General features: G+C 45.5%; 1 protein-coding gene across 1 annotated transcript; it reads left to right on the top strand.

The window, feature by feature from the left end:
* ano11 (anoctamin 11) lies at nucleotides 1-25,188 on the top strand. The gene is made up of 6 exons (XM_034171570.1): nucleotides 1-104; nucleotides 18,723-18,859; nucleotides 18,941-18,998; nucleotides 19,104-19,214; nucleotides 19,297-19,462; nucleotides 25,063-25,188. The coding sequence occupies exons 2-6, from the start codon at nucleotides 18,747-18,749 to the stop codon at nucleotides 25,155-25,157; spliced, it is 543 nt and encodes a 180-aa protein (XP_034027461.1). The 5' UTR covers nucleotides 1-104; nucleotides 18,723-18,746; the 3' UTR covers nucleotides 25,158-25,188.
* The last annotated feature ends 274 nt before the right edge of the window (nucleotides 25,189-25,462 follow it).

The raw sequence follows: 25,462 nt of genomic DNA, 5'->3' as shown, positions 1-25,462 counted from the left end.
AAACAGCAAATGAAAAGAAAACTATCCATTTCCAGAAGCTGAGTGCCCCCTGGGATTTGTTGGTGTATTATGCAGAACAACTCTGCCTGAGAGCTCCGTTACAGGTTTGTGCTGCACATTTATCACTCAAAGGCCAACTGAAAGTGAATTACTTTGAAAACAAGCAGTTGGACCTCCAATCCTGATCACTTCACTGTGAAACGCCACAACAGTTTGATATCTGAAAACATATTTCTCTTCATAACATCCAGTGGGTTTATGTCATTTGAGTCATTTCTAGAATTTGTTGAATGCCAGCTGCTCACTTTGCTGTACAAACTGTTTAGTCACATTTCATGTGCTTGGAAATTTTGAAAAATAGTGGGAATCAAATCCACATCAAATATTTACCAATTACTGTAAGTATGGAGAGGGATACTATACACTTTAACAGATTTCTATTTTGTTGTTGTAGGGTACTTTTATTTTAGTGTGCCTACAGTAACATGCAGCAGTTTATTACTGTAAGACTGTAGTACTGTCCCATTGTTAAATTACAGTAAGGTGTTAATAATTATATAAAAAAATGACACACAAACAAATAAACACAAAACAAAATTGTAAAAAAATTCAGTGAGATTTCACTGGACTTCTTCCATTTTGTTTAGGGTCACCATTACACCACCATTGTACCGATTATACCGTTGTATCGATTTGGGTTTTCTAACACAACTCCAGATAGAATGGGACATGTCCATTGTTGAACCAGGGACATTTTGTTTGGGGGCAAGTCCTCTAACTGCAGGTGCCACTGTGCACAGCACTGATGTACTGGTCAACTTAACTCATCTGTTTTAGCCTGATATAGCCAACTCGATTCTAAACAGACATGCTATTTTTCAAAATTATTCATATTAACATAAAGAGTTTTGAAAATCTCATGTTTAAAATTAAGTAAGCTACATTACGAAACTTAAATCGATTAGTTAAGATGACCAATACATTAGTGCATTGTGCAGTGCATGGTGGCTCACACAGGCCAGCCGTGCCCCATTCTACTTGTACAGGTGGAGTTATGTTAGAAAAGGCAAATCAACATGTGGATCCCAAATCAAAACACCTGTGGTGATGCGGGGCAAAAAGAAAGAAACCCAAAGAAATCTCAGTGATGTGTTTTACTGTATTTTTTAAACAGAATTACTCTGTCTAATAGTTACAGAGGAGTAATTTACTGTCCCACTGTAATTTAACAGTGGGACAGTACTGTAATCTTTTTACAGTAATAAACTGTTGTACAACACCAATTTCAGTGAAGTTGGGATGATGTGTGAAATGTAAATAAAAACAGAATACAATGATTTGCAAATCCTCTTCAACCAATATTCAATTGAAGACGCCACAGAGACAAGATATTTAATGTTCAAACTGATAAACTTTATTGTTTTTGTGCAAATATTTCTCATTTTGAAATGAATGCCTGCAACACGTTCCAAAAAAGCTGGGACAGCGGTATGCTTACTACTGTGTTACATCACCTTTCCTTCTAACAACACTCAATAAGCGTTTGGGAACTGATTGTTGATGCTTTGTAGGTGGAATTCTTTCCCATTCTTGCTTGATGTATAACTTCAGTTGTTCAACAGTCCAGGGTCTCCGTTGTAGTATTTTGCGCTTCATAATGTGCCACACATTTTCAATGGGCAACAGGTCTGGACTGCAGGCAGGCCAGTCTAGTACCTGCACTCTTTTACTACAAAGCCACACTGTTGTAACACGTGGAGAATGTGGCTTGGCATTGTCTTGCTGAAATAAGCAGGGACGTCCCTGAAAAAGATGTTGCTTTGATGGCAGCATGTGTTGCTCCAAAACCTGGATGCACCTTCCAGCATTGATGTTGCCATCACAAATGTGTAAGTTGCCCATGCCGTGGGCACTAGTACAACCCCATACCATCACAGATGCTGGCTTTTGAACTTTGCACTGGTAACAATCTGGATGGTCTTTTTCTTGTTTTGTCCAGAGGACACGACGTCCATGATTTCCAAAAACAATTTGAAATGTGGACTTATCAGACCACAGCACACTTTTACACTTTGCATCTGTCCATTTCAACTCGGGCCCAGAGAAGGTGGTTGTGTTTCTAGATGTTGTTGATGTTTGGCTTTCACTTTGCATGGTAGAGTTTTAACTTGAATTTGTAGATGTAGTGGCAAACGGTGTTAACTGACAAGTGTTCCTGAGCCCATGCGGTAAGATCCTTTACACAGTGATGTCGGTTTTTAATGCAGTGCCTCCTGAGGGATCAAAGGTCACAGGCATTCAATGTTGGTTTTTCGCCTCGCCACTTATGTCTGGAAAGTTCTCCAGATTCTCTGAATCTTCTGATTATATTATGGACTGTAGATGATGGACTTCCTTGCAATTGAACATTGAGAAACATTGTTCTTAAAATGTTAGACAATTTTTTCACACAGTTGTTCACAAAGTGGTGATCCTTGCCTCATCTTTGCTTGTGAACGGCTGAGCCTTTTGGGGATGCTCCTTTTATACCCAATCGTGATACTCACCTGTTTCCAATTAACCTGTTCACCTGTGGAATGTTCCAAACAGGTGTTGTTTGAGCATTCATCAACCTTCCCAGTCTTTTGTCCCAACTTTTTTGAAACGTGTTGCCCACATCCATTTCAAAATTAGCAAATATTTGCACAAAAACAAAAAAGTTTATGAACATTAAATATCTTGTCTTTGTGGTGTATTCAATTGAATATAGGTTGAAGAGGATTTGCAAATCATTGTATTCTGTTTTTATTTACATTTGACACAATGTCCCAACTTCATTGGAATTGGGGTTGTATGTTACAGTACACTAACACTATAGTTTAACATTACCTTGCTTGCAACACAGATGCAGGGTACTGTTACAGTATAAAGGTGACCAGAGCATCCTCAGTTCAAATCCCTGAGGCAATCACGCAAGGGCCTTAAACAAGGTCCTGACGTTGCTAGTTCAGCACGTTTGTGTTTGTGTGTGTGTGTGTGAGAGAGATGCATTACTGGGACGCATTTTGTGTGTGTACATCAGATAGAAATGCAGATCATTTATTGTTTAACTAAAATATTACCACTTTTCAGCTTCCAAAACACATAATTAATTTGAGGTGAGAAAACCATATAAATTATTTTAGGTGTTCTGCAATTTGTAAGAAAATTAATTGTATTTAATCAGATTTTTCCAGTTATTTGAAAAGAAATTAAGTTGTTTGAAAACCAGGTTTGTATATAATTACTGTATAATAATGAAATTCCACACTTTGTTAACATTTGTGTTTTTGGCCATGGTGAAGATGTTTGGGGGGGGGGGGGTGTCTATTTGAACCAAATTTTAGGGTGCCCCAAACTTTCACTGAAGATGGAATTTGTTGAGAATGGCCTAATTGCTCAGTAAAACATGTGGCATCCAGACTCCAGTCCAACTGAACCTGCAGCACTGAGTTGCACCAAATCTTTCAGGTCTATCACCAGCTGAGTCTGCCATCAAAATAACAACATCCCAGATTTACACACAAAACTCCAAGACATTGCCAGATGACACCATTGTGACCTGCTTGTTATGTGTCGGATGCAGCTCGGAGAACCGACCAGCGTTTGAAGGACCCAGTACAAAGGCTAACTGAATTTAATACATAACAGTGATACAAAAAATAACAAAGTGCGGTCTGGCGTGGTGCGCTCCCAGCAGCGCTAACGGTCCGGAGCCAGAAGTTGTTCGGACCCAAGGACCCCGCCGACACCCCCCAGGTGGCCGCAACAAGCCGAGTCTGTGAAAGAAGGAACCATTATGTGAGTCCACACTCTACACACAGAGAGAACACTTAAAGGTGTACAAACAGCAAACACTTCCTGGCTTGATTACTAATCAGCTTCCCAACCTGCAGGCATGGAACATCCAGTTCACAAAACTCCACTGCAGTGGAAGCCGATACATGACTAACATACAGCTCAATATAAAAAGGTGTGAGGGACACCACATTTACTGACTGTATAAATGTTAGTCACAAAATCTAACGTACCTCAGGAAGTGTGCTGACGAGCGTGAGACCTCACCCCCTCCTCTTTCACAGACCGTGCATCAAACCCTGGACGTTCTCTGCATCCACTGATGATGAGATGGCTCCCGAGACGACGATCTCACCCGTCTGGTCACAAGGTCGAGTCTCTGGCAAATACACACTGTATACTCCAGTCTTAAATGCCACCATGTTCCAATCCATATAGATGCACCTCAGCTGTGAGTCCTGACGAGCCGCAGGTGATCAGGGTGAGGTCCTGATAACCTCAGCAACACAGCCACTCAGTCCCAAATGCAAGCCACCTGGAAGGAAAAACAAAAGACAGAAACAAAAAGGCAGCCAGGCCCCCCAGCCATACAACACTGCTCCTGGCTTTGCATTCAGGTTGCATGCCATAGGAATAACAAGTGGAGTTGGACAGACCCCAATGCACTTGTGCCATGTACTTTAGACCATGCATTACAGATCCTTAAGATATGGTTCATAGTTTTTGAGTTCTGTAAGTGCACAGAGAGACACATGTGTTGTGAATGTTCTGTCCTCAGAAAAATAAATCAATCAGTACCTACAAAGGAAAAATTACCTTATATGTGTATCTTAAGAAATTAGAATATCATGGAAAAAGTTCTATATTTTTTGTCAGTTCAGAAAATGACATTTTTTTTGTAACCCCAGTAAGAAACAGATGAGATAATATAGAAAATGCAAATTTTAAAATGCAGCGATTCTTACATTTGTTTTGACTTCTATTTCATTGTAGACAGTATGAACCAAAGATATTTCATGTTTTGTATGTCAGCTTCATTTCAAATGTGAAACCCCCGTCACACATAGCAAGAATGTGCAGGAACCAGGCCGACACAGCAAATATGGTCATAATCCGGACGCAGTCAGGAGGAAGAGGCATGGTCAGCCGTGTCAGAACGCATCCAGGCTGCCTCCTGCACACCTGCAGGAGGCAGCCCAAACATATTTCAGACAACAGTGAGATGACACAGACTGCCGTCAGACGCCACTGACAATGGAGCTGTCACTCACTCACTCACTCACTCACGCACGCAATCAAATCTTCACTCGTCCTCACATTTTTAGCGCTAAACCGACCTCTCATCAGGAAGAGGGTGCGCTGGCAGGAGTGCGTGTGTCTCACATGACGGAGTGTGCGCATGTACGTGCGGAGAACAAGAAGAAAGGGGACAGGGCAGACTGCGGAAACTACCGTGGCATCTCACTGCTGTCGATCGCGGGAAAAGTCCTAGCCTGAATCGACAACAACCGTTTAATTTTTAACCGACCAGTGGCAGAAACCTTTCTAACAGAAAGTCAAACTGGCTTTCATCCATCGGACATGATCTTCACAGTCCGACAACTACAGGAAAAGTGCCGCGAACAACACCTCGCACTGTACATGGCGTTTATTGAACTCACAAAAGCCTTCGACAGTGTCTCTCGCACACTTCTCTGGAAGATCCTAGCCAAGTTCGACTGTCCAGAAAAGTTCATCAAGGTTGTACAACTGCTTCATGATGACATGACGGCATCCGAGCAAGCCAACTGAGAAAGATCAGATGCTTTCAGAGTCAACTCTGGTGTCAAACAGGGCTGTGTCATTGCCCCTACCCTCTTTGTCATCTTCGTGGCCGCCATCCTCCACCTGACTAAAGACAGACTCCCACCGGCGATCAAGAGCAGATACCGGATGGACAGGAAGGTCTTCAATCTGAGCCGACTTCGATCCAAGAACCTGACCAAGACAACATCTCTCTGTAACTTCGAGTACACAGATGACAACAGTGTTGCATCACACATGGAAGCAGGACTCCAGACCACCCTCGAAGCCTTCGAGTTTCCTTACACAAAGCTCGGCCTTCACATCAACCTGAAGAAAATGCAGGTTCTCCAGCAACCGCACCCAAATGATGCCAATCCACAACCTCCAACCATCGTACTCCAGGGCCAAACCCTTGAAAACGTCGACCACTTTCCCTACCTTGGCAGCCATGTGTCATCCAAGGCAGACATCGATGCGGGGATCCAGCACCGTCTTCAGTGCGCTGGCGCAGCCTACGGTAGACTACGCAGTTGCGTCTTTCAGAACCGAGACCTCCGAACTGAGACCAAGGTCAGAGTCTACAGGGCTATTGTCATCCCAACTCTTCTGTATGGCTCGGAAACATGGACCACCTACCATTGCCACATCAAAGCGCTGAAACGCTTCCACCAACGCTGCCTGAGAGGCATCCTCCACATCACCTGGGAGGACTACAGAACAAACGTCAGCATCCTTGAAGATGCCAAACTGTCTAGCATTGAATCTCTTGTCATCAAAAGCCAACTTCTGCCGAAACAAGTCGTCTACTCCGAACTGGAACTGGGCCACCAAACCAGGGGAGGACAGAAGAAGTGATACAAAGATCTGCTCAAACTAAATCTGAAGAATTGCAAAAGAGGCTAAAAGAGGCTAGGATCTCCTACACAAAAGAGAAAAGAAGAAGAAGAAAAGAGCGGCTTCAAGACTCCAACAGGCAGAAACTCTCACCAGCTACCACCTGTCCAACCTGTGGGAGGTAGTGCACTACGCGAATGGGACTCCTAAATCACCTAAGAGTCCATGCCAACAACTAGGAGACCATCATCCTCGACAACGAGGGATAGCCATGACGACGACGACTGACTTTCATTCCCCCGCTCTCCAGAACATATCTTGTCCTCTCCAGGCTAGACTCAACCTGCTGTCTACCCTCATTACAGATCACAATGCCATCTGCAAACATCATAGTCCATGGAGACTCCTGTCTGATCTCATCCATCAATCTATCCATCACCATTGCAAACAAAAAAGGAGCCAGAGCTGATCCTTGGTGGAATCCCACCTCCACCTAGAATGAGTCTGTCATTCCTACTGCGCATCTCACTGCTGTCACACCATGCTTGTGCATGTGCTGCACTACCCTCACATACTTCTTTGTCATTCCAGACTTCCTCATACAATACCACAACTCTTCTCTTAGCACCTTGTCATAAGCTTTCTCAAAATCTACAAACACACAATGTAACTCCTTCTGGCCTTCTCTATACTTTTCCATCAGTATTCTCACAGCAAACATTACATCTGTAGTGTGCTCTTTCTCGGAATGAAACCATGTTGCTGCACACAGATTGTCAGCTGTTTTCTAAGCCTAGTTTCTACTACTCTTTCCCATAACTTCATGCTGTGGCTGATCAACTTTATGCCTCTGTAGATACTGCAGCTCTGCACATCACCCTTGTTCTTAAATATAGGAACCAGCACACTGCATCTCCACTCAGGCATCATCTCACTTTCCAAGATTTTATTAAACAATCTGGTTAGAAATTCTACTGCCATCTCTCCTAGACATTTCCATGCCTCCACTGGAATGCCATCTGGACCCACTGCCTTTCCACTCTTCATCCTCTTCATAGCTGTCCTCACTGCATCCTTACTAATCTCTTGCACTTCCTGATTTACCCTCTCTACATCAGCCAGCCTTTTCTCTCTTCATCAGCTCCTCAGAATATTTCCTCCACCTTCTCAACACACTCACTGTTGGGAAAGTGTAATGACACGGACCCACAACAGGGGGCGTAAATGAACGGACAATAGATGAGTCAAAAATACAACACTTTACTGTTGTGAAATGTACACAACGAAATACAGACAAATGCAGAATTTGGTTCATAATCAAAATATACAAAGTGACGTGTGGGTAGGCTCGAGGATAGGAGACGTCCGTCCCGAGTAGAACCGGATCCCACACGATTTCCACTGCCACCGAACCCGAAGGATACTGGAGCCGCCAAGTCCTGAGTCCCCAGGTGGTCACCGTCTCCGACTGTCGGATCTGGTACTGCTGGCAGGAAGCAGAAGACAGAAGTAATGAGTGTGTGGAAAACACACCCAGTAAACAGTCAGCAAGTTCTTTTTGTATTAGTCGGGTGGGAAAGACACCTCCACCTCAAGTACACAGTTTATGCAGAGTCTGTAATCCTACTTATTGAAGTTCGGAGTGAGGAGTGAAGTGCGTCACTCCTCCACCATCCGCGAACCCAACCTCCAGCTGAAAGTAGCGATCAAGACACCTGCAAATAGTTCAACACACACGAAAACAAGTAACGTGCGACAACACAACAACGGCTGAGAATTTACCGTGAAGGTAGATAATATCTCGGCGACGAGGTGGAGATGTCGTCCGGCTTTTGTGTGTGTGGGTGATGACCAGGTGATTGGTGACAGCTGTCATAGTTGATGAGTGACAGCTGTCACCCCGGCTGTTCCTGTGAGGCGGCAGCGCCCTCTCGTGCCTGAAGCCCGCACTCCAGGCAGGGCGCCCTCTGGTGGTGGTGGGCCAGCAGTACCTCCTCTTCAGCGGCCCACACAACACTCACCATGTTTGTCAGCACATTACCATCTAAATCTTTTATCATCCTAAGGGCCCTGTTACACTTAGCAAGAATGAGAAGGAATCAATAAGTATAAGGTCGAATGAGTAAAAAAGCCACAATTCGAGCCACAATCGGGAGGGACAGATATTCTGTACAAATGTCATTCGATTAGCTAGAATATAGGCGGATCCTTCTTTGACTGATTTGTGCATATTCGGTGTGCATCAGCTTTCGAATGAAGTCCAAATGTAGCTGGAACACAGTACAAATACCTAGAATGCTGCTAGATTGTAGTGAGGACATTATGAATGCACCTCAAATGCCGTACACCTGTGGTTTGAACGCCAGCCAAAGTCTGGGTTGAAGGCAATTAAGGGGAGGGGTGTGGCAATTCGAGTATGGTGGTCTGTTATCTGTTGGATACCTGCCGTGTCTCTCTGCTAGATGTTGAATGACATCCAGCCTATGAATTTATGACATGTAAACCAAGATCCACTCACTATCACATCACTGTAGTGCATGAACACACGTGTGATCAGACTACTACAGCCATCAGATTACTGATGTGCACACGCGTTATTACCGGTCCAGCAGTGATAGCCTCCAGCCCGTGATGCATCACAGTATACCCATAATCTGGAGAAGCTGGATTACATGTACCGGGCCATATATTGGATATTATACGTAATCCTGAGAAGTGTCAAGGCAGGTGTTGAAATGATATGCACCACAAAAGTAGAGAGCATGGGCTCTACATTTGGGCTGGCCACATGACTATGCCCAACTGTTTGGAGTGCACTCGGAATGCTGTCGGAGGTTTTCAATTGACTTTGCCCGAATGGAGGTCAAATTTTCATTTGGATGGCATTCGGGCTCATTCGGCCTCCAGTACCAACCCAGTCTCATGGCAAGTCGTGATTCCATAGCACGAAATATACATTAATCTATTGGTTCGTGATATTGCGACGAAAAGCGCCTCATTTGCGTCACGGCAGTACAAATTCATTCTAATTCATTCTGTGATGGCTGCATGAAATCAAAAGTGAAGCGGGGGGAGTCGGGTGGTTATTGTTAGGGTGGGGGGAAGGAGTAGGATTAGGTTATGGTTAAGGTTAGTGTTGGGGGTAGGCACAGGTTTAGCAATAGTGAGTTAAAAAAAATCTTGTAACGAAAATTTGACTTATTTCGTCACGGAGCACGAAAAAAAACAAACGTGAGACTGGGCTGAGTATGACTGTGGTATGACCTTCCACACATCCTTTCCAGCTCTATCCCTTTGTCTAGCCAATCAGTACAAGTCCTTTTCTCCTTCCTTACTATTTAATGTCTTGTACAGCTCACTTTTTCGCCAACCTCTTTCTCCTCATGCTTTGCTGGAGATCTTCGTTCCACCAGCAAATCTCCTTGTCTTCCTTCCAGATGTCACACCCAGTACCTTCCTAGCTGTCTCCCTCAACACATCTGCAGTACTTTTCAAGTTCTCCAAAATTGCTTCCCCTCTATCCAGTGCCTCTCTCACCTGCGCATTGAATTTCACAGTCTTCCTCCTTAAGCTTCCACCATCTGATCCTTTGCTGAGCTCTCGCTCTCTTCTTCACCTCTAAAGTCATCCCACAAATCACCATCCCATGCCATGTAGTTACACTCTCCCCTGTCCCCAACGTACAGTCTCCAACTTATTTGATCTTACATCTCTTACACAGAATGAAGCCCACCTGTGTGCATCTTTCTCCACTCTTATATATCACCCTGTACTTCTCCCTTTTCTGAAAGCAGGTATTCACCACAGCCATCTCCATCCTTTTTGCAAAATCAACTACCATCTGTCCTTCCAAATTTCTGTCCTTGATACCATATCTAGGCACTTCTTTTTCATCACCTCAGTTCCCTTCACCAACATGCCCATTGAAGTCCACTCTATCACCATGCTTTCATGCTTGGGCACACTCTCTGCCACCTCATCTAACCAGAGTTCTTCTTTCTCCTTTATCTCGCAACCTACAGTACCTGTGGGGCATATGCACTGATGATATTCATCATCACCTCTTCAATTTCCAACTTTGCACTCATCACCCTGTCAGATCCTCGCTTAATCCCCAACACACTTAACATACTCTTTCGTTAAAATTACCCCAGTGCCATTTGTCTTCCTATCCACACCATGATACAAAAACTTGAACCCACTGACTATGCTCCTGCTCTTACGTCTCTTGGTCTCTTGCTCACACAATATATCTACCTTTCTCTTCTCCATCATATCAGCCAGCTCTCTCCCTTTACCAGTCATACTGCCAACATTCAAAGTTCCTACTCTCACTTCCATCCTTCTAGTTTTCCTCTTCTCCCACTGTCTGTAGAGACATTCTCCTCCTCCTCTTCTTCTTCACCCATCAGTAGCCCAATTTCCATCGGCACCCTGCTGGGCAACAGCACTGGTGGTGGTAGTTGTTAACCCGGGCCTCAACCGATCCAGTATGGAAATTTGATTTGTACTCTGCATGGTTATTTTGGCTTGTTTTATACCAGATGCCCTCCTGATGAAACCTTACTCATTTATCTGGGCTTGGGACCGGCACTCAGAATGTACTGGCTGCACACCCCATGTGGCTGAGTTGGTTCATACTGTCTGCAGTGAAATAAAGTCAAATTAAATGCAAGTTCTGAGGCAGCACAATGGCTTAGTGGTTGGCATTGTTGCCTCACAGCGAGATGGTCATGGGATTGATTCCCATCTGTGGCCTTTTTTTTTTTGTGGCATTTGCATGTTCTGTCCGTGTTTGCGTGGGTTCTCTCTGGGTGCTCTGGCTTCCTCCCACATCTAAAGACATGCAAGTTAAGTGAATTAGAAAATTTAAATTGACCGTAGGTGTGCATGCAGGTGTGAATGTGTTTGTCTATATGTGGCCCTGTGACAGACTGGTGTCATGTCCAGGGTGTACCCCACCTCATGCCCTATGATTGCTGGGACAGGCTCCAGCCCCCTGCAACACGATCTTGGATAAGTGGTTGAAGATAAGTGTGTATGGTAAATGTAAGTTTCAATGTGTTTTGTTTTTTTAATTTGTGTTTTACATATTGTTTCATCTTTTTTCTGATTTTGGGTTGTATGTAATGAGTCTAGGACCATAGTTCTCATACTGTGCTACACATACCACTGGTGGTATGCAAAGTGAAATGAAGCAATACGTCATAAGAGTCGGAATCGACTCTGCAAACGAAGCAAAATGAAGCAGTGCTTTGTAAGAGTCTCAGCCCAAGGGGTGTATTATAGAAATATAATATAAAAAAGTTATCCGTCATTGTCAATACATGTTGGTACACGGCAATTAATTATTCTCAAGCTTTTAAAACATGAATCATTTGTTCAGTTTCCATGATAAAGATTTAAATTATTTCCCAGCATTGTCTTCCAAAACAAGGGCATCTTACGTGAACAACAGTTCCCGTTAGGATGTGATGAATCTGTCCGAAAGGATGCAACAGGTCAGAATAAGACTTTTTATTTACTCTGTGTGCTGCTTCACATAATGCATGTTATGGTTGGACCCAAAATGAGTTGTGGACCCCAAACTGGAGGCTGGATGGCTAAAAGAACAGGAATTATTGCACAAAGAAAAGTGCAAATCTGCAGGGGAATTTGGAGCAGTAGGAGACCCTGGCAATCAGAGACCCAGGCTGGACAGCTGTAGAAGCAGGGAGCCACAGCCCGCTGGAACCAGGAACCAGGCTGGAGTGAACCACAGTGAATGAGAGGTGAGAAGTCCGATGGAGATGACCCAGGTTGCCACCTGCGGAGCCGTCGAGGAAGGCGACTGTGGAGGAGAGGCACAGACAGATGAGTGCGTGCTGGACACGCGGAGCGGTGGAACGCTCGCACAAAAATACTACGCATGGAAGCGCAGCTCAAAGAACAGATAAGGGAGTGTGGGAGCTCCCAAAAATAGTGTATGTATGCACTGAAAAACTCCAACAGGTTAGAGGGGCCAGTTATCACTTTGAGAAAACTGAGTTTCTGGTGTCTGTGGGATGGATGAACTAGAGCTTAAATACAGGTGAGATGATGAGGAACAGGTGGCTCGATCAGCTCGACCCGCGGCACACCACCTGGGGGAGAGAGAGAAACCAGAGGCAGAACCAGATAGGGACCAAGGCAGTCCACAACACAACAATGCAAACATAATGCCAACTGCCACACTTCAGCAGTCTGCTCATGATGAAAATAAATCCTATTTACGGTCCACTAAGACAAAAAAAAAAAAAAAAAAATTATACTGTTAACAACACTGTTAACAACAACTAGCGTGTTGCCGTTGGGGATCCACGGGCTCTAGATTGGGTAGTGTTTATAAAATAGGCAGCTGACATTTTTCAAGGGTGTTAATAAATTATGCAAAGTTTCTATGATTTGGAATGGCGTGTGAGTCCAGAATGTAATTATCAATGTCCATTGTTCACTGTTGTTACATAATACCTTAATTTCTCCAAAATGTTAGTGCTATCAATGTTGTGTTTTGGCGGCGTTCATCCTTGACCCAAAATACATAACCTTAGCAAACGGCAAATGTCAGCTCTCCTAGTTTCTCTGTGATCAAAGGTACACCCACGCACACATACATGTACACAGAGGCTACTTGGCTTTTAATATATAGATGATTTACCGCCCCCTGCTGGAATGGCATCTGAGCCCAGAATTTAATTATCAGCGTCCATTGTTCACTGTTCACTGAAGCCACACACACACACACACACACACACACACACACACACACACACACACACACACACACACACACACACACACACACACACACACACACACACACACGGCTTTTAATATACAGAATAATATGCCATTAACTATGAGCGGCTGAGGTTACAGAGGCATGGCTATGACATTGTTTCACAAAGGTTCTGTACATTCAGTCTCTTTGTGTGGATGCGGCTGAACCCAACCCAACCTGAGTATCATTTTGAAATATTTGTCCGCACCTAACCCAACCCGTCGGGCCTGGATCGTGTATACACTCTCTAATTTGCAAGGACATGCAGTCATTTTGACAACTTCTCTGTCCTCCTCCTCTGTCAAATGCACAGCAGATTCTGGTCCAATGCTGTGTATGTGAAAGAAATCAGTTTTTCTTTACTGCCAGACACAGTCCTGGATGTCACACGCGGTCCAAGACTAATACAAAAACGCTTTAAGCCATCAAATTCAGTTTAAACTGCTCTAAATAATCATAAACCATATGCTTTCTACTATTTCAAACTATTGTGTTGTAACCATCGTGTTGTAACCACAATGTAGTGGGCAAGTCGAGATGTTCAAATCGCTCTATGCTAGCCTAGTTTCTTCATAGACTTTAATTCTTCGAGAGAGTTTTTCTTCACCACTGTTGCCAGTATGCTTGCTCGGGGGGTGGGTAAAGTTAGACCTTAGCCTTGTGAAGTGCCTTGGGGCAACTATCTTGTGATTTAGTACTATATAAATAAACTGAGATGAATTGAATTATTTTAATTCTGGTTGTAATGGTGGTACATGGAAAGCCAAATATTTGGTTTGTGGGCCACCAAGCCTTCTCTTATCATGCATCTGTTTTGTGGAATGATCTCCCTATGGAGATCAAACAGTCAGATTCTGTAGAGGCATTCAAGTCTGGACTTAAGACACATTTATTCTCACTTTTGTATGGCTAACATACTGGCATAGCATGGAACTATGCTTCCTGTCCTTTTAAATTCAGTTTATTAGTAATAGAACAGGTCTCTGTCTCAACTTTATCTAAATTCTGGGTCTGTTAGTGGAGTTTGGGCTAGCGGTCGGCGATCACCTTACTATTTTCTCTGCTTTCCTGTTGATTTAATACTGATGAATTATACTGTAGGTATAGTTTTCTGGCCGACTGATTCTGCTCTTTTTCTCTCCGTCCAAGGTGCGGAGTGACATACATGGGAGTGGCGTCCGTGGACAGTTGGATGCTGCACTGACGGCAGGAACCCATGCCTGAAATTGTTGCAGCAGATGTTTATAAAACTTTATAAAACTTTGTAAAAACCTTGTAACCAGAGGTGGGACAAAGTCACTATCAAGTCATTCTCAAGTCATCAATCTGCAAGTCCCAAGTCAAATCTCAAGTCAGCTTGTAAATAATTGGTGGTCATTATGACTTGAGATTTGACTTGGGACTTGCTGATTGATGACTTGAGAGTGACTTGATGGTGACTACTTCCCACCTCTGCTTGTGACTATTAGAATGGCCTAAGCTGTGGATCATCCCTTTGAGTCTGGTCTGCTTGAGGTTTCTTCCTCAATATTATCAAAGGGAGTTTTTCTTTACCGCTGTCACCTGTGTGCTTGCTCTAGGGCAGGGCTATTCAACTAGTTTTTTCCAGGGGCCTTGCCAGAATACTATGACCTGCGGGCCGGACAGTCTCGTGACCTGTACTATTACTCTTGGATGTACAACTGAGACAAATGCTACTACATTTCTTTTTCCCTTTTTATTTAACAGAACATCAAAAGTCACACTTTAAGTTCAGGTTTCAACCAACATTAGCAGCCTCTGGTATAATAACATCACAGTCACAACAGGAATAACAGTTTTTAGTGCAAATAAAAAGTAAACAAAACCATCTTCTGGCTTAACAACAAAACAATAACTACTTCAGGCTTAATGTGCAAAAAAGAGAAGATAATCAACTTCTGGGTCGACAGCATCACAGTAACCCCAAACGCTGTTTTTAGTGCAAAAAAGTAAACAAACAGCTCATTATACGGAACAGCAACAAAAACCAATAGCAGCTGCTGACTTTATGTGCAACAAAAATTAAACACAACTAACTTCTGGTTTAAATAACTGTCACTGCTGACATGTATGAGAATGAGCTTTCTCGGTTCAAAACTAAAAACAAAAATGGCCATTTTTGTACATGGTGCAAAAAAAATAAAAGCTTTGTGTGTTAGAGTGTGTATATTGAAGAGATACAAACACAAAATAAGAGATTACAACTCTACATGTTTTTTTGATATTAGTGAGAGAAATTGCATTTTTTTGACTGAGCTAGGGCAGAAAAATTAGGCTTGTATGGAGTGAGGGCGATCCGCAAACAATGATGCAGAAGCTCATTTGTCAAAGAGGCACGATTGTCTGTTTTTATGGCATTCGTGTGAGAGAAACTGGATTTGCAGGTGTATGTTGAACCAAACATCGTTAACACACAGAAAGCCAACCTTTTCATTTTGGGGAATTTCTCTGCAACAACACACCTGGTCCAAAACTCTGCACAGCCCTGTTGCTTAAAAGCATCTTTCAGTTCACTTAATGCCTGTATGTCAACAATCTCCAGCTGTATGGGCCCTTCATCAATGTCATGCAGCCTGAGGAAGTCTCCTGCTTTGGGAGAAATGTGTGTTGTATTGGTACATGGGTCCCTCACTACATCCAGCAGCTATTTTGGGATGCCAGAATCACTAAATCTCTGTGCAAAGTTGTGCCTCAGCTTATAGAAAATAGAAAATCTGACATTACTTTTGTGATGCTGGCACATTGTGATGACAATGAATTCACTGAGTGTGGGAAAGTGCAGCAGCCTGTCATTAAGATCACGTGAAAATGTCTAGTTTTTTTAATAAAAGCAGTTAGCTTTTCAACCACATCAGCCACTGTTTTATCCCTCCCCTGAAGACTCAGATTAAGGCCATTCAAATGATGCATGATATCACTTAAAAAGCACATTTCTGAGACAAATTTCTCATCCAGCATTTTTGTCAGAAATGTTTCAGCCTTCTTGTGCTTGCATTCACGAAGAAAGGTGATCATTTCCTCCCTGAAGTGCATTGCCCCGGCTTAACCACCTGACGTTGTGTAAAAGTAGGTCAGAGTGCTCAGCTGACATATCAGCAAGTAGTCTGCGAAACAACCTGTGCTGAAGACTGGATGTTGCTCTAATAAAGTTCACTGCAGCAATCACAGAGTCCATGGTACTTTTCAACTCACCACTAAGCTGAGAGCAGAGGACACTCTGGTGAACGAGACAGTGGAGAGACTGTAGTTTTGGTGCAACAGCAGACAGTCGTGTAAACAGTCCTTTGACCCTTTCTGCCATCGAGGGAGCTCCATCTGTAACCAGCAGGTTAACATGCTCCAGGTCCAGTCCATTGTCTTTAAAAAAAAGCAATATTCTTTTGGAAAATTATTTCCCCTGTTGTTTGTCCTTCCAGTGGAATTAGGCCCAACAGATCCTCCTTGAAACGGTCACCATTGAAAAACCGCACATACAAACAAAGTTGTGCTGTATTGGAGCTGTCAGTTGACTCATCCACAGCCAGCGACATGAATTCAGCTTTCTTCAACTGAGTTAGAAGAGTCTCAAAAACGTCTGTAGCTAAAACATCCAGTCGTCTTGCAGCTGTTGTATCTGACAGAGGGATTGACTTGACTGAAGACAGTACCTGCTGTTTCAGCTTGTCGTCGGCTTTTGAACGTGTACGAGGTTTATTAGAAAAGAAACCGACCTTTTTATTTTTTTAAAAAACTATATGGATTTGAATCACATGCGATTACGTCAGACAAGCTTGAACCCTCATGCTCATGCGTGAGTTTTTTCACGCCTGTCGGTTGTCTCATTCGCCTGTGGGCAGGCTTTGAGTGAGCACTGGTCCACCCCCCTTGTCGGAATTCCTTTGTCTGACTTCTTCCTGAGAGACTGGCGCTTTGCTTGATCAAAATTTTTTCAGAAACTGTGAGACACATCCAAGTGGACACCATTCGAGAAATTCAGACGGTTTTCGGTGAAAATTTTAACGGCTAATGAGAGATTATGGAGTGTTACTGTCGCTTTAAGGACTGCCCACAGAGCCAGACGTCGCGCCGCGCCCCGAGCCACCGTCATCAGCCTGTTTCAAGCTGAAAACTTCCAAATTTAAGCCTCTGTTTACCCAGGACGTCGTGAGAGAACGGAGAAGTTTCAGAAGAGCTCTGGATCAACAGTTTATCCGGACATTCCACTGTTAAAGGAGATTTTGTAATGAAAGACGTGTGGACGGATTCGCACGTCGGCACCCAGCCGCTCATGGCGCGGCGCCACAGCAAAACACCTCCGTGTTGATAACCATTCGTAAGATTCAGGTGGTTTTCAATGGCTTTCAGTCGAGTGAGTATCCAAGAAATTGTTTAACAGCTGGGCATGTTCAAACTTGTCCTGTAATGCTTCCAACGGAGGTGTTTCTCTGTGGCGCCGTGCAATGAGCGGCTGGGTGCCGACGCGTGAATCCGTCTGCACGTCTTTCATTACAAAATTTCCTTTAACAGTGGAATGTCCGGATAAACTGCTGATCCCGAGCTCTTCTGAAACTTCTCTGTTATCTCACGATGTCCTGGGTAAACAGAGGCTTAAATTTGGAAGTTTTCAGCTTGAAACAGGCTGACGACAGTGGCTTGGGGCACGGCGCGCCGTCCGGCTCCATGGGCTGTCCTTAAAGTGACAGTAACACTCCATAGTCTCTCATCAGCCGTTAAAATTTTCACCGAAAACCGTCTGAATTTCTCGAATGGTGTCCACTTGGATGTGCCTTAAAGTTTCAGAAAAAAATTTTGATCAAGCACAGCGCCAGTCTCTCAGGAAGAAGTCAGACAAAGGAATTCCGACAAGGGGGGTGGACCAGTGCTCACTCAAAGCCTGCCCACAGGCGAATGATGCAACTGACAGGCGTGAAAAAACTCACGCATGCGCACGAGGGTTCAAGCTTGTCTGACGCAATCACACGTGATTCAAATCCATATAGTTTTTGAAAAAATAAAAAGGTCGGTTTCTTGTCTAATAGACCTCGTATTTATTATTATTTACGGGTAGATGGGCCGCTGAATAGTTAAATAGCCCTGCTCTAGGGGTTGGTAAGGTTAGACCTTATTTGTTTGAAGCAGCATTTTTGTGATTTGGCACTATATAAATCTAATAAATTGAATGGAATTGGTAAGGTGGTACTTATTGTAAAAAGACTGAGAACCACTGGTCTAGAATGTGGTTGTGTGTGTGAGACACACTGACAAAAGTTTGAACTTTTCATATTCTATTTTTTATTTGTTTTTTATTCACTACACCTATTTATCAATGGACTAAATATTTCTGTGCTCCCAAACAAATCACTTTAACTACAGTTGAATAAATGAATGTAAGTTTTTCTTTTTTAAATCTAAATTTGTGTGGTGTTGTGTGTTATTAAATTTTGATGGGGATGCATGGCCTTGACAAACTGGGCTATTTGGTTCACAGGCGCAGTCAGACTTGGACTTGAACATGTCTGCACGGGTGCTGAGTTGCATGTGCATACCAAATGCAATGATGGAGTCGGTACCAAACAGGCCACTCGACTATTACACGTGTGCCTTTCGTAAGACGAAGATGAACAGGTGAGGTTCGTTACCTTTTAGCAGTATTCAGACTTTGCGATATTAAAGGTGAATAAATGAATCAATGAATTACTGTTACAGATTCCTCGATTGTGACAATCATGAAATGTACTTCACAAATACACAGAGACACCGTATTGTGAGTGACACAAAGTTCCATCCACAGTGCTGTGCAGATGTTTTCAGCTACATGCACTCTATGAAGTGTTTCTCTCCTTCAGTCGGAGTTTTTGCTCAACTTTAGGTGTATGAGATTCTTGCCGGGACGGTGTACGGCAAAAGTAAGAGGGCTGAGGTGGGCGTGGACAGACTGATAAATGAAGGAGCGTACACCGCTGCTTTCCCTTTACATGAGGTCAGTTATTCTGAAGTGGAACCTTATCTAAAATCTACTCCATTTTCTTTGTCTAATCATGATACCATGTCCCCACCACCAGGGCCCGTTCCAGCTACCAGGGTTTAACGTCCGTCCTAATGAGCTGAACCAGAGGCAGATTCTTTATCACTACTGGGCCCTCTGGTGCAAATGGTACAAGTACCAACCGCTGGACCACATCAGGGAGTACTTTGGAGAGAAGATTGCATTCTACTTTGCCTGGCTAGGTACTAGTGCAGTACAGTTACTATGAGACGAATGCTGTCTATGACCGCTTTGATGTTTTGCTGCTTTGGAATGTACAGGAGTTATTTTCACAAAGTTCCTTCACAATTGCAATCATGAAGTGCACTTGCAAAGAATTTCTGTTATATCAAAGTTGGCCAACGTTCACTGCACACAAAAACAAGAAGGCCTAATATTGGTGAAAAAACTGAACGGGGTTTTCTGATGCAAAAGTCATAAAATATTGATAAACTGTGGCCATTTTGATATCATGACCACAGTCAGTATAGACTGTGCTAACTGATCAGTAAAGAAAAGTCAGAATGAAGTCAGCAAAAAGCACTTGTTGGAGAACACACATCCACCAAATCAAAGCCTAGTACACGAGTACACTCACACATACATCGATTACTAGACAGACACAAGTATGGGTAGATGACCATTCATCCATCTTCATAGCCGTTGGGTGACAAGGCATCGCTTCCTCCGTTCTGATCCGCTGTTGAGGACTTCTTTTTTCACCAAAACCCCATTAACCATCTCGTGTTCAGAATAAGTATTTGATCCACTGTCGATTTTGCAAGTTGTCTCACCTACAAGGAATGGAGAGGTCTGTAATATACTTCAACTGTGAGACAGAACTAAAAAAAAAAAAAGAAAAAAAAAAAAAAGAAAATCACTTTGCATGATTATTAAATAATTAATTTGCATTTTATTGCATGAAATATGTGAACAGGCCTTACTATTTGGTACAGAAACCTTTGTTTGCAATTTCAGAGGTCAGACATTTGCTGTCGTTCTTGACCAAGTTTACACACACTGCAGCAGGGATTTTGGTCCACTCCTCCATACAGCCCTCCCCCTCTAGCTGCCACCTTATCGTGGTGGGGGAGTTTGCATACCCGGATGATCCTAGGGGCTATGTTGTCGGGGGCTTTGTGTTCCCTTTAGGGTCTCCCAAGGCAAACAGGTCCTAGGTTATGGGTCAGACTAAGGGCAGTTCAGAACCTCCATGACCAGTAAAAGATCAAGGACCGTGACGTCGCTCGGTATGGCGGAGCTGGGGTCCCACCCTGGAGCCAGGCCTGGGGTTGGGGCTCGCGCGCGAGCGCCTGGTGGTTGAGCCTTAGCCCATGGGGCCTGGCCAGGCTCAGCCTGAAAGAGTGACGTGGGCCCGCCCTCCTGTGGATTCACCACCTGCAGAGGGGGCCATGGGGGTCGGGTGAAGAGAGGATTGGGTGGCGGTCGAGGGCGGGTGGCCCGGCGGCCCGGTCCATGCTCACAGCCCCTGGCTGTTGGGATGTGGAATGTCACCTTGCTAGGGGGGAGGGAGCCTGAGCTTGTGCGGGAGGTTGAGAGATACCGACTAGAGATAGTCGGGCTCACCTCCACGCACAGCCTGGGCTCTGGTACCCAACTCCTGGAGAGGGGCTGGACGCTTCATTTTTCTGGCGCCGCCCACGGGGAGAGGTGGAGAGCTGGGGTCGCATTGCTTATTGCTCCCCAGCTCAGTCGCCAAGTGTTGGAGTTCACTCCGGTGAACGAGAGGGTCGCGTCCCTACGCCTTCGGGTCGGGGACAGGTCTCTCACTGTTGTCTCAGCCTACGGGCCGAGCGGCAGTGCAGAGTACCCGACCTTCCTGGAGTCCCTGGGAGGGGTACTAGATAGCGCTCCGACTGGGGACTCCATTGTACTCCTGGGGGATTTCAACGCCCATGTGGGCGACGACAGTGAGACCTGGAGGGGGTGATCGGGAAGCACGGCCTCCCCGATCTGAACCCGAGTGGTGTTCAGTTGTTGGACTTCTGTGTTAGTCACAGTTTGTCCATCACGAACACCATGTTCGAGCACAAGGGTATCCATAAGTGCACGTAGCACCAGGACACCCTGAGCCGGAGGTCAATGATCGACTTTGTAGTCGTATCATCTGACCTTCGGCCACATGTCTCGGACACTCGAGTGAAGAGAGGGGCAGAGCTGTCGACTGATCACCACCTGGTGGTGAGTTGGATCCGCTGGGAGGGTAGAAAGCCGGTAAGACCTGGCAGGCCCAAACGTATCGTGAGGGTCTGCTAGGAACGACTGGCGGAACCCTCTGTCAGTGAGGTCTTCAACTCCCACCTCCGGGAGAGCTTCTCCCAGATCCCGGGGGAAGTTGGAGACATGGAGTCCGAGTGGACCATGTTCTCCACCTCCATTGTCGATGCGGCTGCTCGTAGCTGTGGTCGCAACGTCTCTGGTGCCTGTTGCGGCGGCAATCCCCGAACCCGGTGGTGGACACCGGAAGTAAGGGATGCCATCAAGCTGAAGAAAGAGTCCTACTTATCTTTGTTGGTAGGTGGGACCCCAGAGGCAGCTGACAGGTACCGGGCCAAGTGTACCGCAGCCCGTGCGGTCGCAGAGGCAAAAACTCGGGTCTGGGAGGAGTTCGGGGAGGCTATGGAGGAGGACTATCGGTCAGCCTCGAAGAGATTCTGGCAAACCGTCCGACGCCTCAGGAGGCGGAAGCAGCTCTCCACCAGCACTGTTTGTGGTGCGGGTGGGGAGCTGTTGACCCTTACTGGGGATAGTGTCGGGCGGTGGAAGGAGTACTTCGAGGATCTCCTCAATCCCATCGTCACGTCTTCCGAAGAGGAAGCAGAGACTGGGGACTCGGAGGCGGACTCATCCATTACCCAGGCCGAAGTCACCGAGGTGGTTAGAAAGCTCCTCGGTGGCAAGGCTCCTGGGGTGAATGAAATCCGTCCTGAGTACCTTAAGTCTCTGGATGTTGTGGGGCTATCTTGGCTGACACGCCTCTGCAACATCGCGTGGTGATTGGGGACAGTGCCTCTGGATTGGCAAACCGGGGTGGTGGTCCCTCTGTTCAAGAAGGGGGACCGGAGGGTGTGTTCCAACTATAGGGGGATCACACTCCTCAGCCTCCCCGGTAAGGTCTATTCCAGAGTACTGGAGAGGAGAATTCGACCGATGGTCGAACCTTGGATTCAGGAGCAGCAGTGTGGTTTTCATCCTGGTCGCGGCACACTGGACCAGCTTTACACGCTCCATCGGGTGCTCGAGGCTTCTTGGGAGTTTGCCCAACCAGTCCACATGTGTTTTGTGGATCTGGAGAAGGCATTCGACTGTGTCCCTCGGGGCACCCTTTGGGGAGTGCTCCGGGAGTACGGGGTCCAGGGTCCTTTGCTAAGGGCTATCCGGTCCCTGTACAACCGCAGCAGGAGCTTGGTTCGCATTGCCGGTAGTAAGTCAAACCTGTGGTTCTGTTGGCTTCGTCAAATCAGGACCTTCAGTGTGCACTGGGGCAGTTTGCAGCCGAGTGTGAAGCGTCCGGGATGAAAATCAGCACCTCCAAATCCGAGGCCATGGTTCTCAACCAGAAAAAGGTGCTTTGCCCTCTTCAGGTCGGTGGAGTGTCCTTGCCTCAAGTGGAGGAGTTTAAGTATCTCGGGGTCTTATTCACGAGTGAGGGACGGATGGAGCGTGAGATTGATAGACGGATCGGTGCAGCATCTGCAGTGATGCGGTCGCTGTATCGGACCGTCGTGGTGAAGAGAGAGCTGAGTAGGGGGGCAAAGCTCTCGATTTACCAATCGATCTACGTTCCGATCCTCACCTATGGTCATGAGATTTGGCTCATGACCGAAAGAACGAGATCGCGAGTACAAGCGGCCGAGATGAGTTTCCTCCGCAGGGTGGCTGGGTGCTCCCTTAGAGATAGGGTGAGGAGCTCGGTCACTCGGGAGGAGCTCGGAGTCGAGCCGCTGCTCCTCCACGTCGAAAGGAGTCAGTTGAGGTGGCTCGGGCATCTTTTCCGGATGCCCCCTGGACGCCTCGCTGGAGAGGTGTTCCAGGCACGTCCCACTGGGAGGAGGCCCCGGGGAAGACCCAGGACACGCTGGAGGGACTACATCTCTCGGCTGGCTTGGGAACGCCTTGGGGTTCCCCCGAGGAGCTGGAGGAGGTGTGTGTGGATTGAGAGGTCTGGGCGGCTTTGCTTGAGCTGCTGCCCCCGCGACCCGACTCCGGATAAAGCGGAAGAAAATGGATGGATGGATGGATGGATCCTCCATACAAATCTTCTCCAGATCTTTCAGTTTTGAGTTTCAGTTTCCTCCAAAGATTTTCTATTGAGTTCAGGTCTGGAGACTGGCTAGGCCACTCCAGGACCTTGAAATGCTTCTTATGGAGCCTCTCCTTAGTTGCACTGGCTGTGTATTTGGGGTCATTGTCATGCTGAAAGAACCAGCCATGACCAATCTTCAGTGCTCTTATTGAGGGAAGGAGGTTGTTTGCCAGAATCTCGCAATACATGGCCCCGGTCATCCTCCCTTCAAACAGTGCAGTCATCCTGTCCCCTTTTCAGAAAAGCACCCCCAATAATGAAGTTTCCTCCCCCATGCTTCACGGTTGGGATGGTGTTCTTAGGGTTGTTCTCATCCTCCAAACACGGCGAGTGGAGTTGATACCAAAAAGCTCTATTTTGGTCTCATCTGACCACATGACCTTCTCCCATGCCTCCTCTGGATCATCCAGTTGGCCAGTAGTGAACTTCAAACAGGCCTGGACATGTGCTGGCTTGAGCAGGGGGACCCTTTGTGCCCTGCAGGACTCCAGTTCCCTTTTAAAAAGATGGGGACCACCACCCCAAGTTTGCCAATCCAGAGGTGCTGTCCCCAACTTCCATGAAACATTGTATAAGCATGTCAGCCATGACAGCCCAACACCATCCAGAGACTTCAGCATCTCAGGAAGAATCTTGTCCCCTCTGTGAATTGCAACCAAGGAGTTTTTTGACTTCCCCGGTGACTGCTCTGGTGCTGGCACCAGATCCACCCAAGTCTTCCATCCTGCCTCCTCGACAAAGGGCATGTCAGTAGGGTTGAGAAGATCCTCAAAACGCTCTTTCCACCACCTGACGATATCCTCAGTCCAGTTTAGCAACTCTCCTCCCCTGCTGAACACAGACTGGGGTAAGAACTGCCTCCCTTTCAGGAAGCAGCATTGCCAGAACTCATTCTCCATGGCCTCTCAAAACTCCTCCCACACCTGAATTTTTGCCTCAGCCACCACTGAGGCAGCAGTCCTTTTGGCCTGCCAGTACCTGTCCACAGATTCCAAATGCTGACATTAAATGTTAAACTTTGGGTTCTGTCTCACGGTCCTGTTATTGTGCTTTGACCATTGGTTTTGACAGATAAAATCCATTTCAGGCATGATGACGCTGTTACATTCTGAACGAGAACATTTACCACATATTTATTGCTAAATCTCCTTTTTAGTGGTCTGTCAGCCAACACTTGTGGCTTCAAGGTACAGGCCCAACCATGACATCAGCATAACATGCAGAGAAAAATCATTAAACAAATTTCTGCATCATTATCCAGATCCTTTCCCAAAATATTATTTTTTCATTACATCAGGAAATGGATGCAAACAACAGCAGCAGGGATCACGAGGAGCCAGAAGATTACCGTAAATAACTTTTAAGTCTGCCGTCGTCAGTGTGAGATGTGACCTTTTCTTTGATGCTGTCTCAGCAAGAGACAGCAGATCACAACCAAAACCAACATGGGACAAATGGAGGTTTACGTGTCTGCAGGTTTCTACACAGCCTGGCTGCTGCCCGCAGCGGTCGTAGGAACTCTGGTCTTCATATCCGGAGTCATATCTATGGGCACCAACACACCAGCGTGAGTCCACACGACACTGAAAATTCCTTCATACAGTACATTAAAGTGTCCCTGCCACGCTATGACGTTTTTACATATTCTTGAAGAATAAAAAAAAGCTTTTTCTACATGTTGTCTTTGTTTTTTTTTTTACCATAAAATTACACTGAACAAGTATTTAGACGTTTCGTTACCATCTGAGAATTTGAATTTACCGTCTCTGAGTTGACCTACTTTTTCGCTGCGACAGATGTGACGTCATTCGAGTAGATGTCTCCCGCTCTGTTTATCAACACAGCAGACACGGACAGCGAAGGCATAGTGTGTGAT

The sequence above is a fragment of the Thalassophryne amazonica genome, chromosome 6 (genome assembly GCF_902500255.1).
Source record: "Thalassophryne amazonica chromosome 6, fThaAma1.1, whole genome shotgun sequence".
Taxonomy (NCBI): domain Eukaryota; kingdom Metazoa; phylum Chordata; class Actinopteri; order Batrachoidiformes; family Batrachoididae; genus Thalassophryne; species Thalassophryne amazonica.
This window is presented reverse-complemented; position numbering and strand designations above follow the sequence as displayed.

Coding starts and splice junctions, on each gene's coding strand:
- ano11 (XM_034171570.1), top strand. CDS start 18,747: ATGTCTGCACGGGTGCTGAGTTGCATGTGCATACCAAATGCAATGATG. Junction 18,999..19,103: donor ATACACAGAGACACCGTATT/GTGAGTGACACA, acceptor GCTCAACTTTAG/GTGTATGAGATTCTTGCCGG. Junction 19,463..25,062: donor ATTCTACTTTGCCTGGCTAG/GTACTAGTGCAG, acceptor ACGTGTCTGCAG/GTTTCTACACAGCCTGGCTG.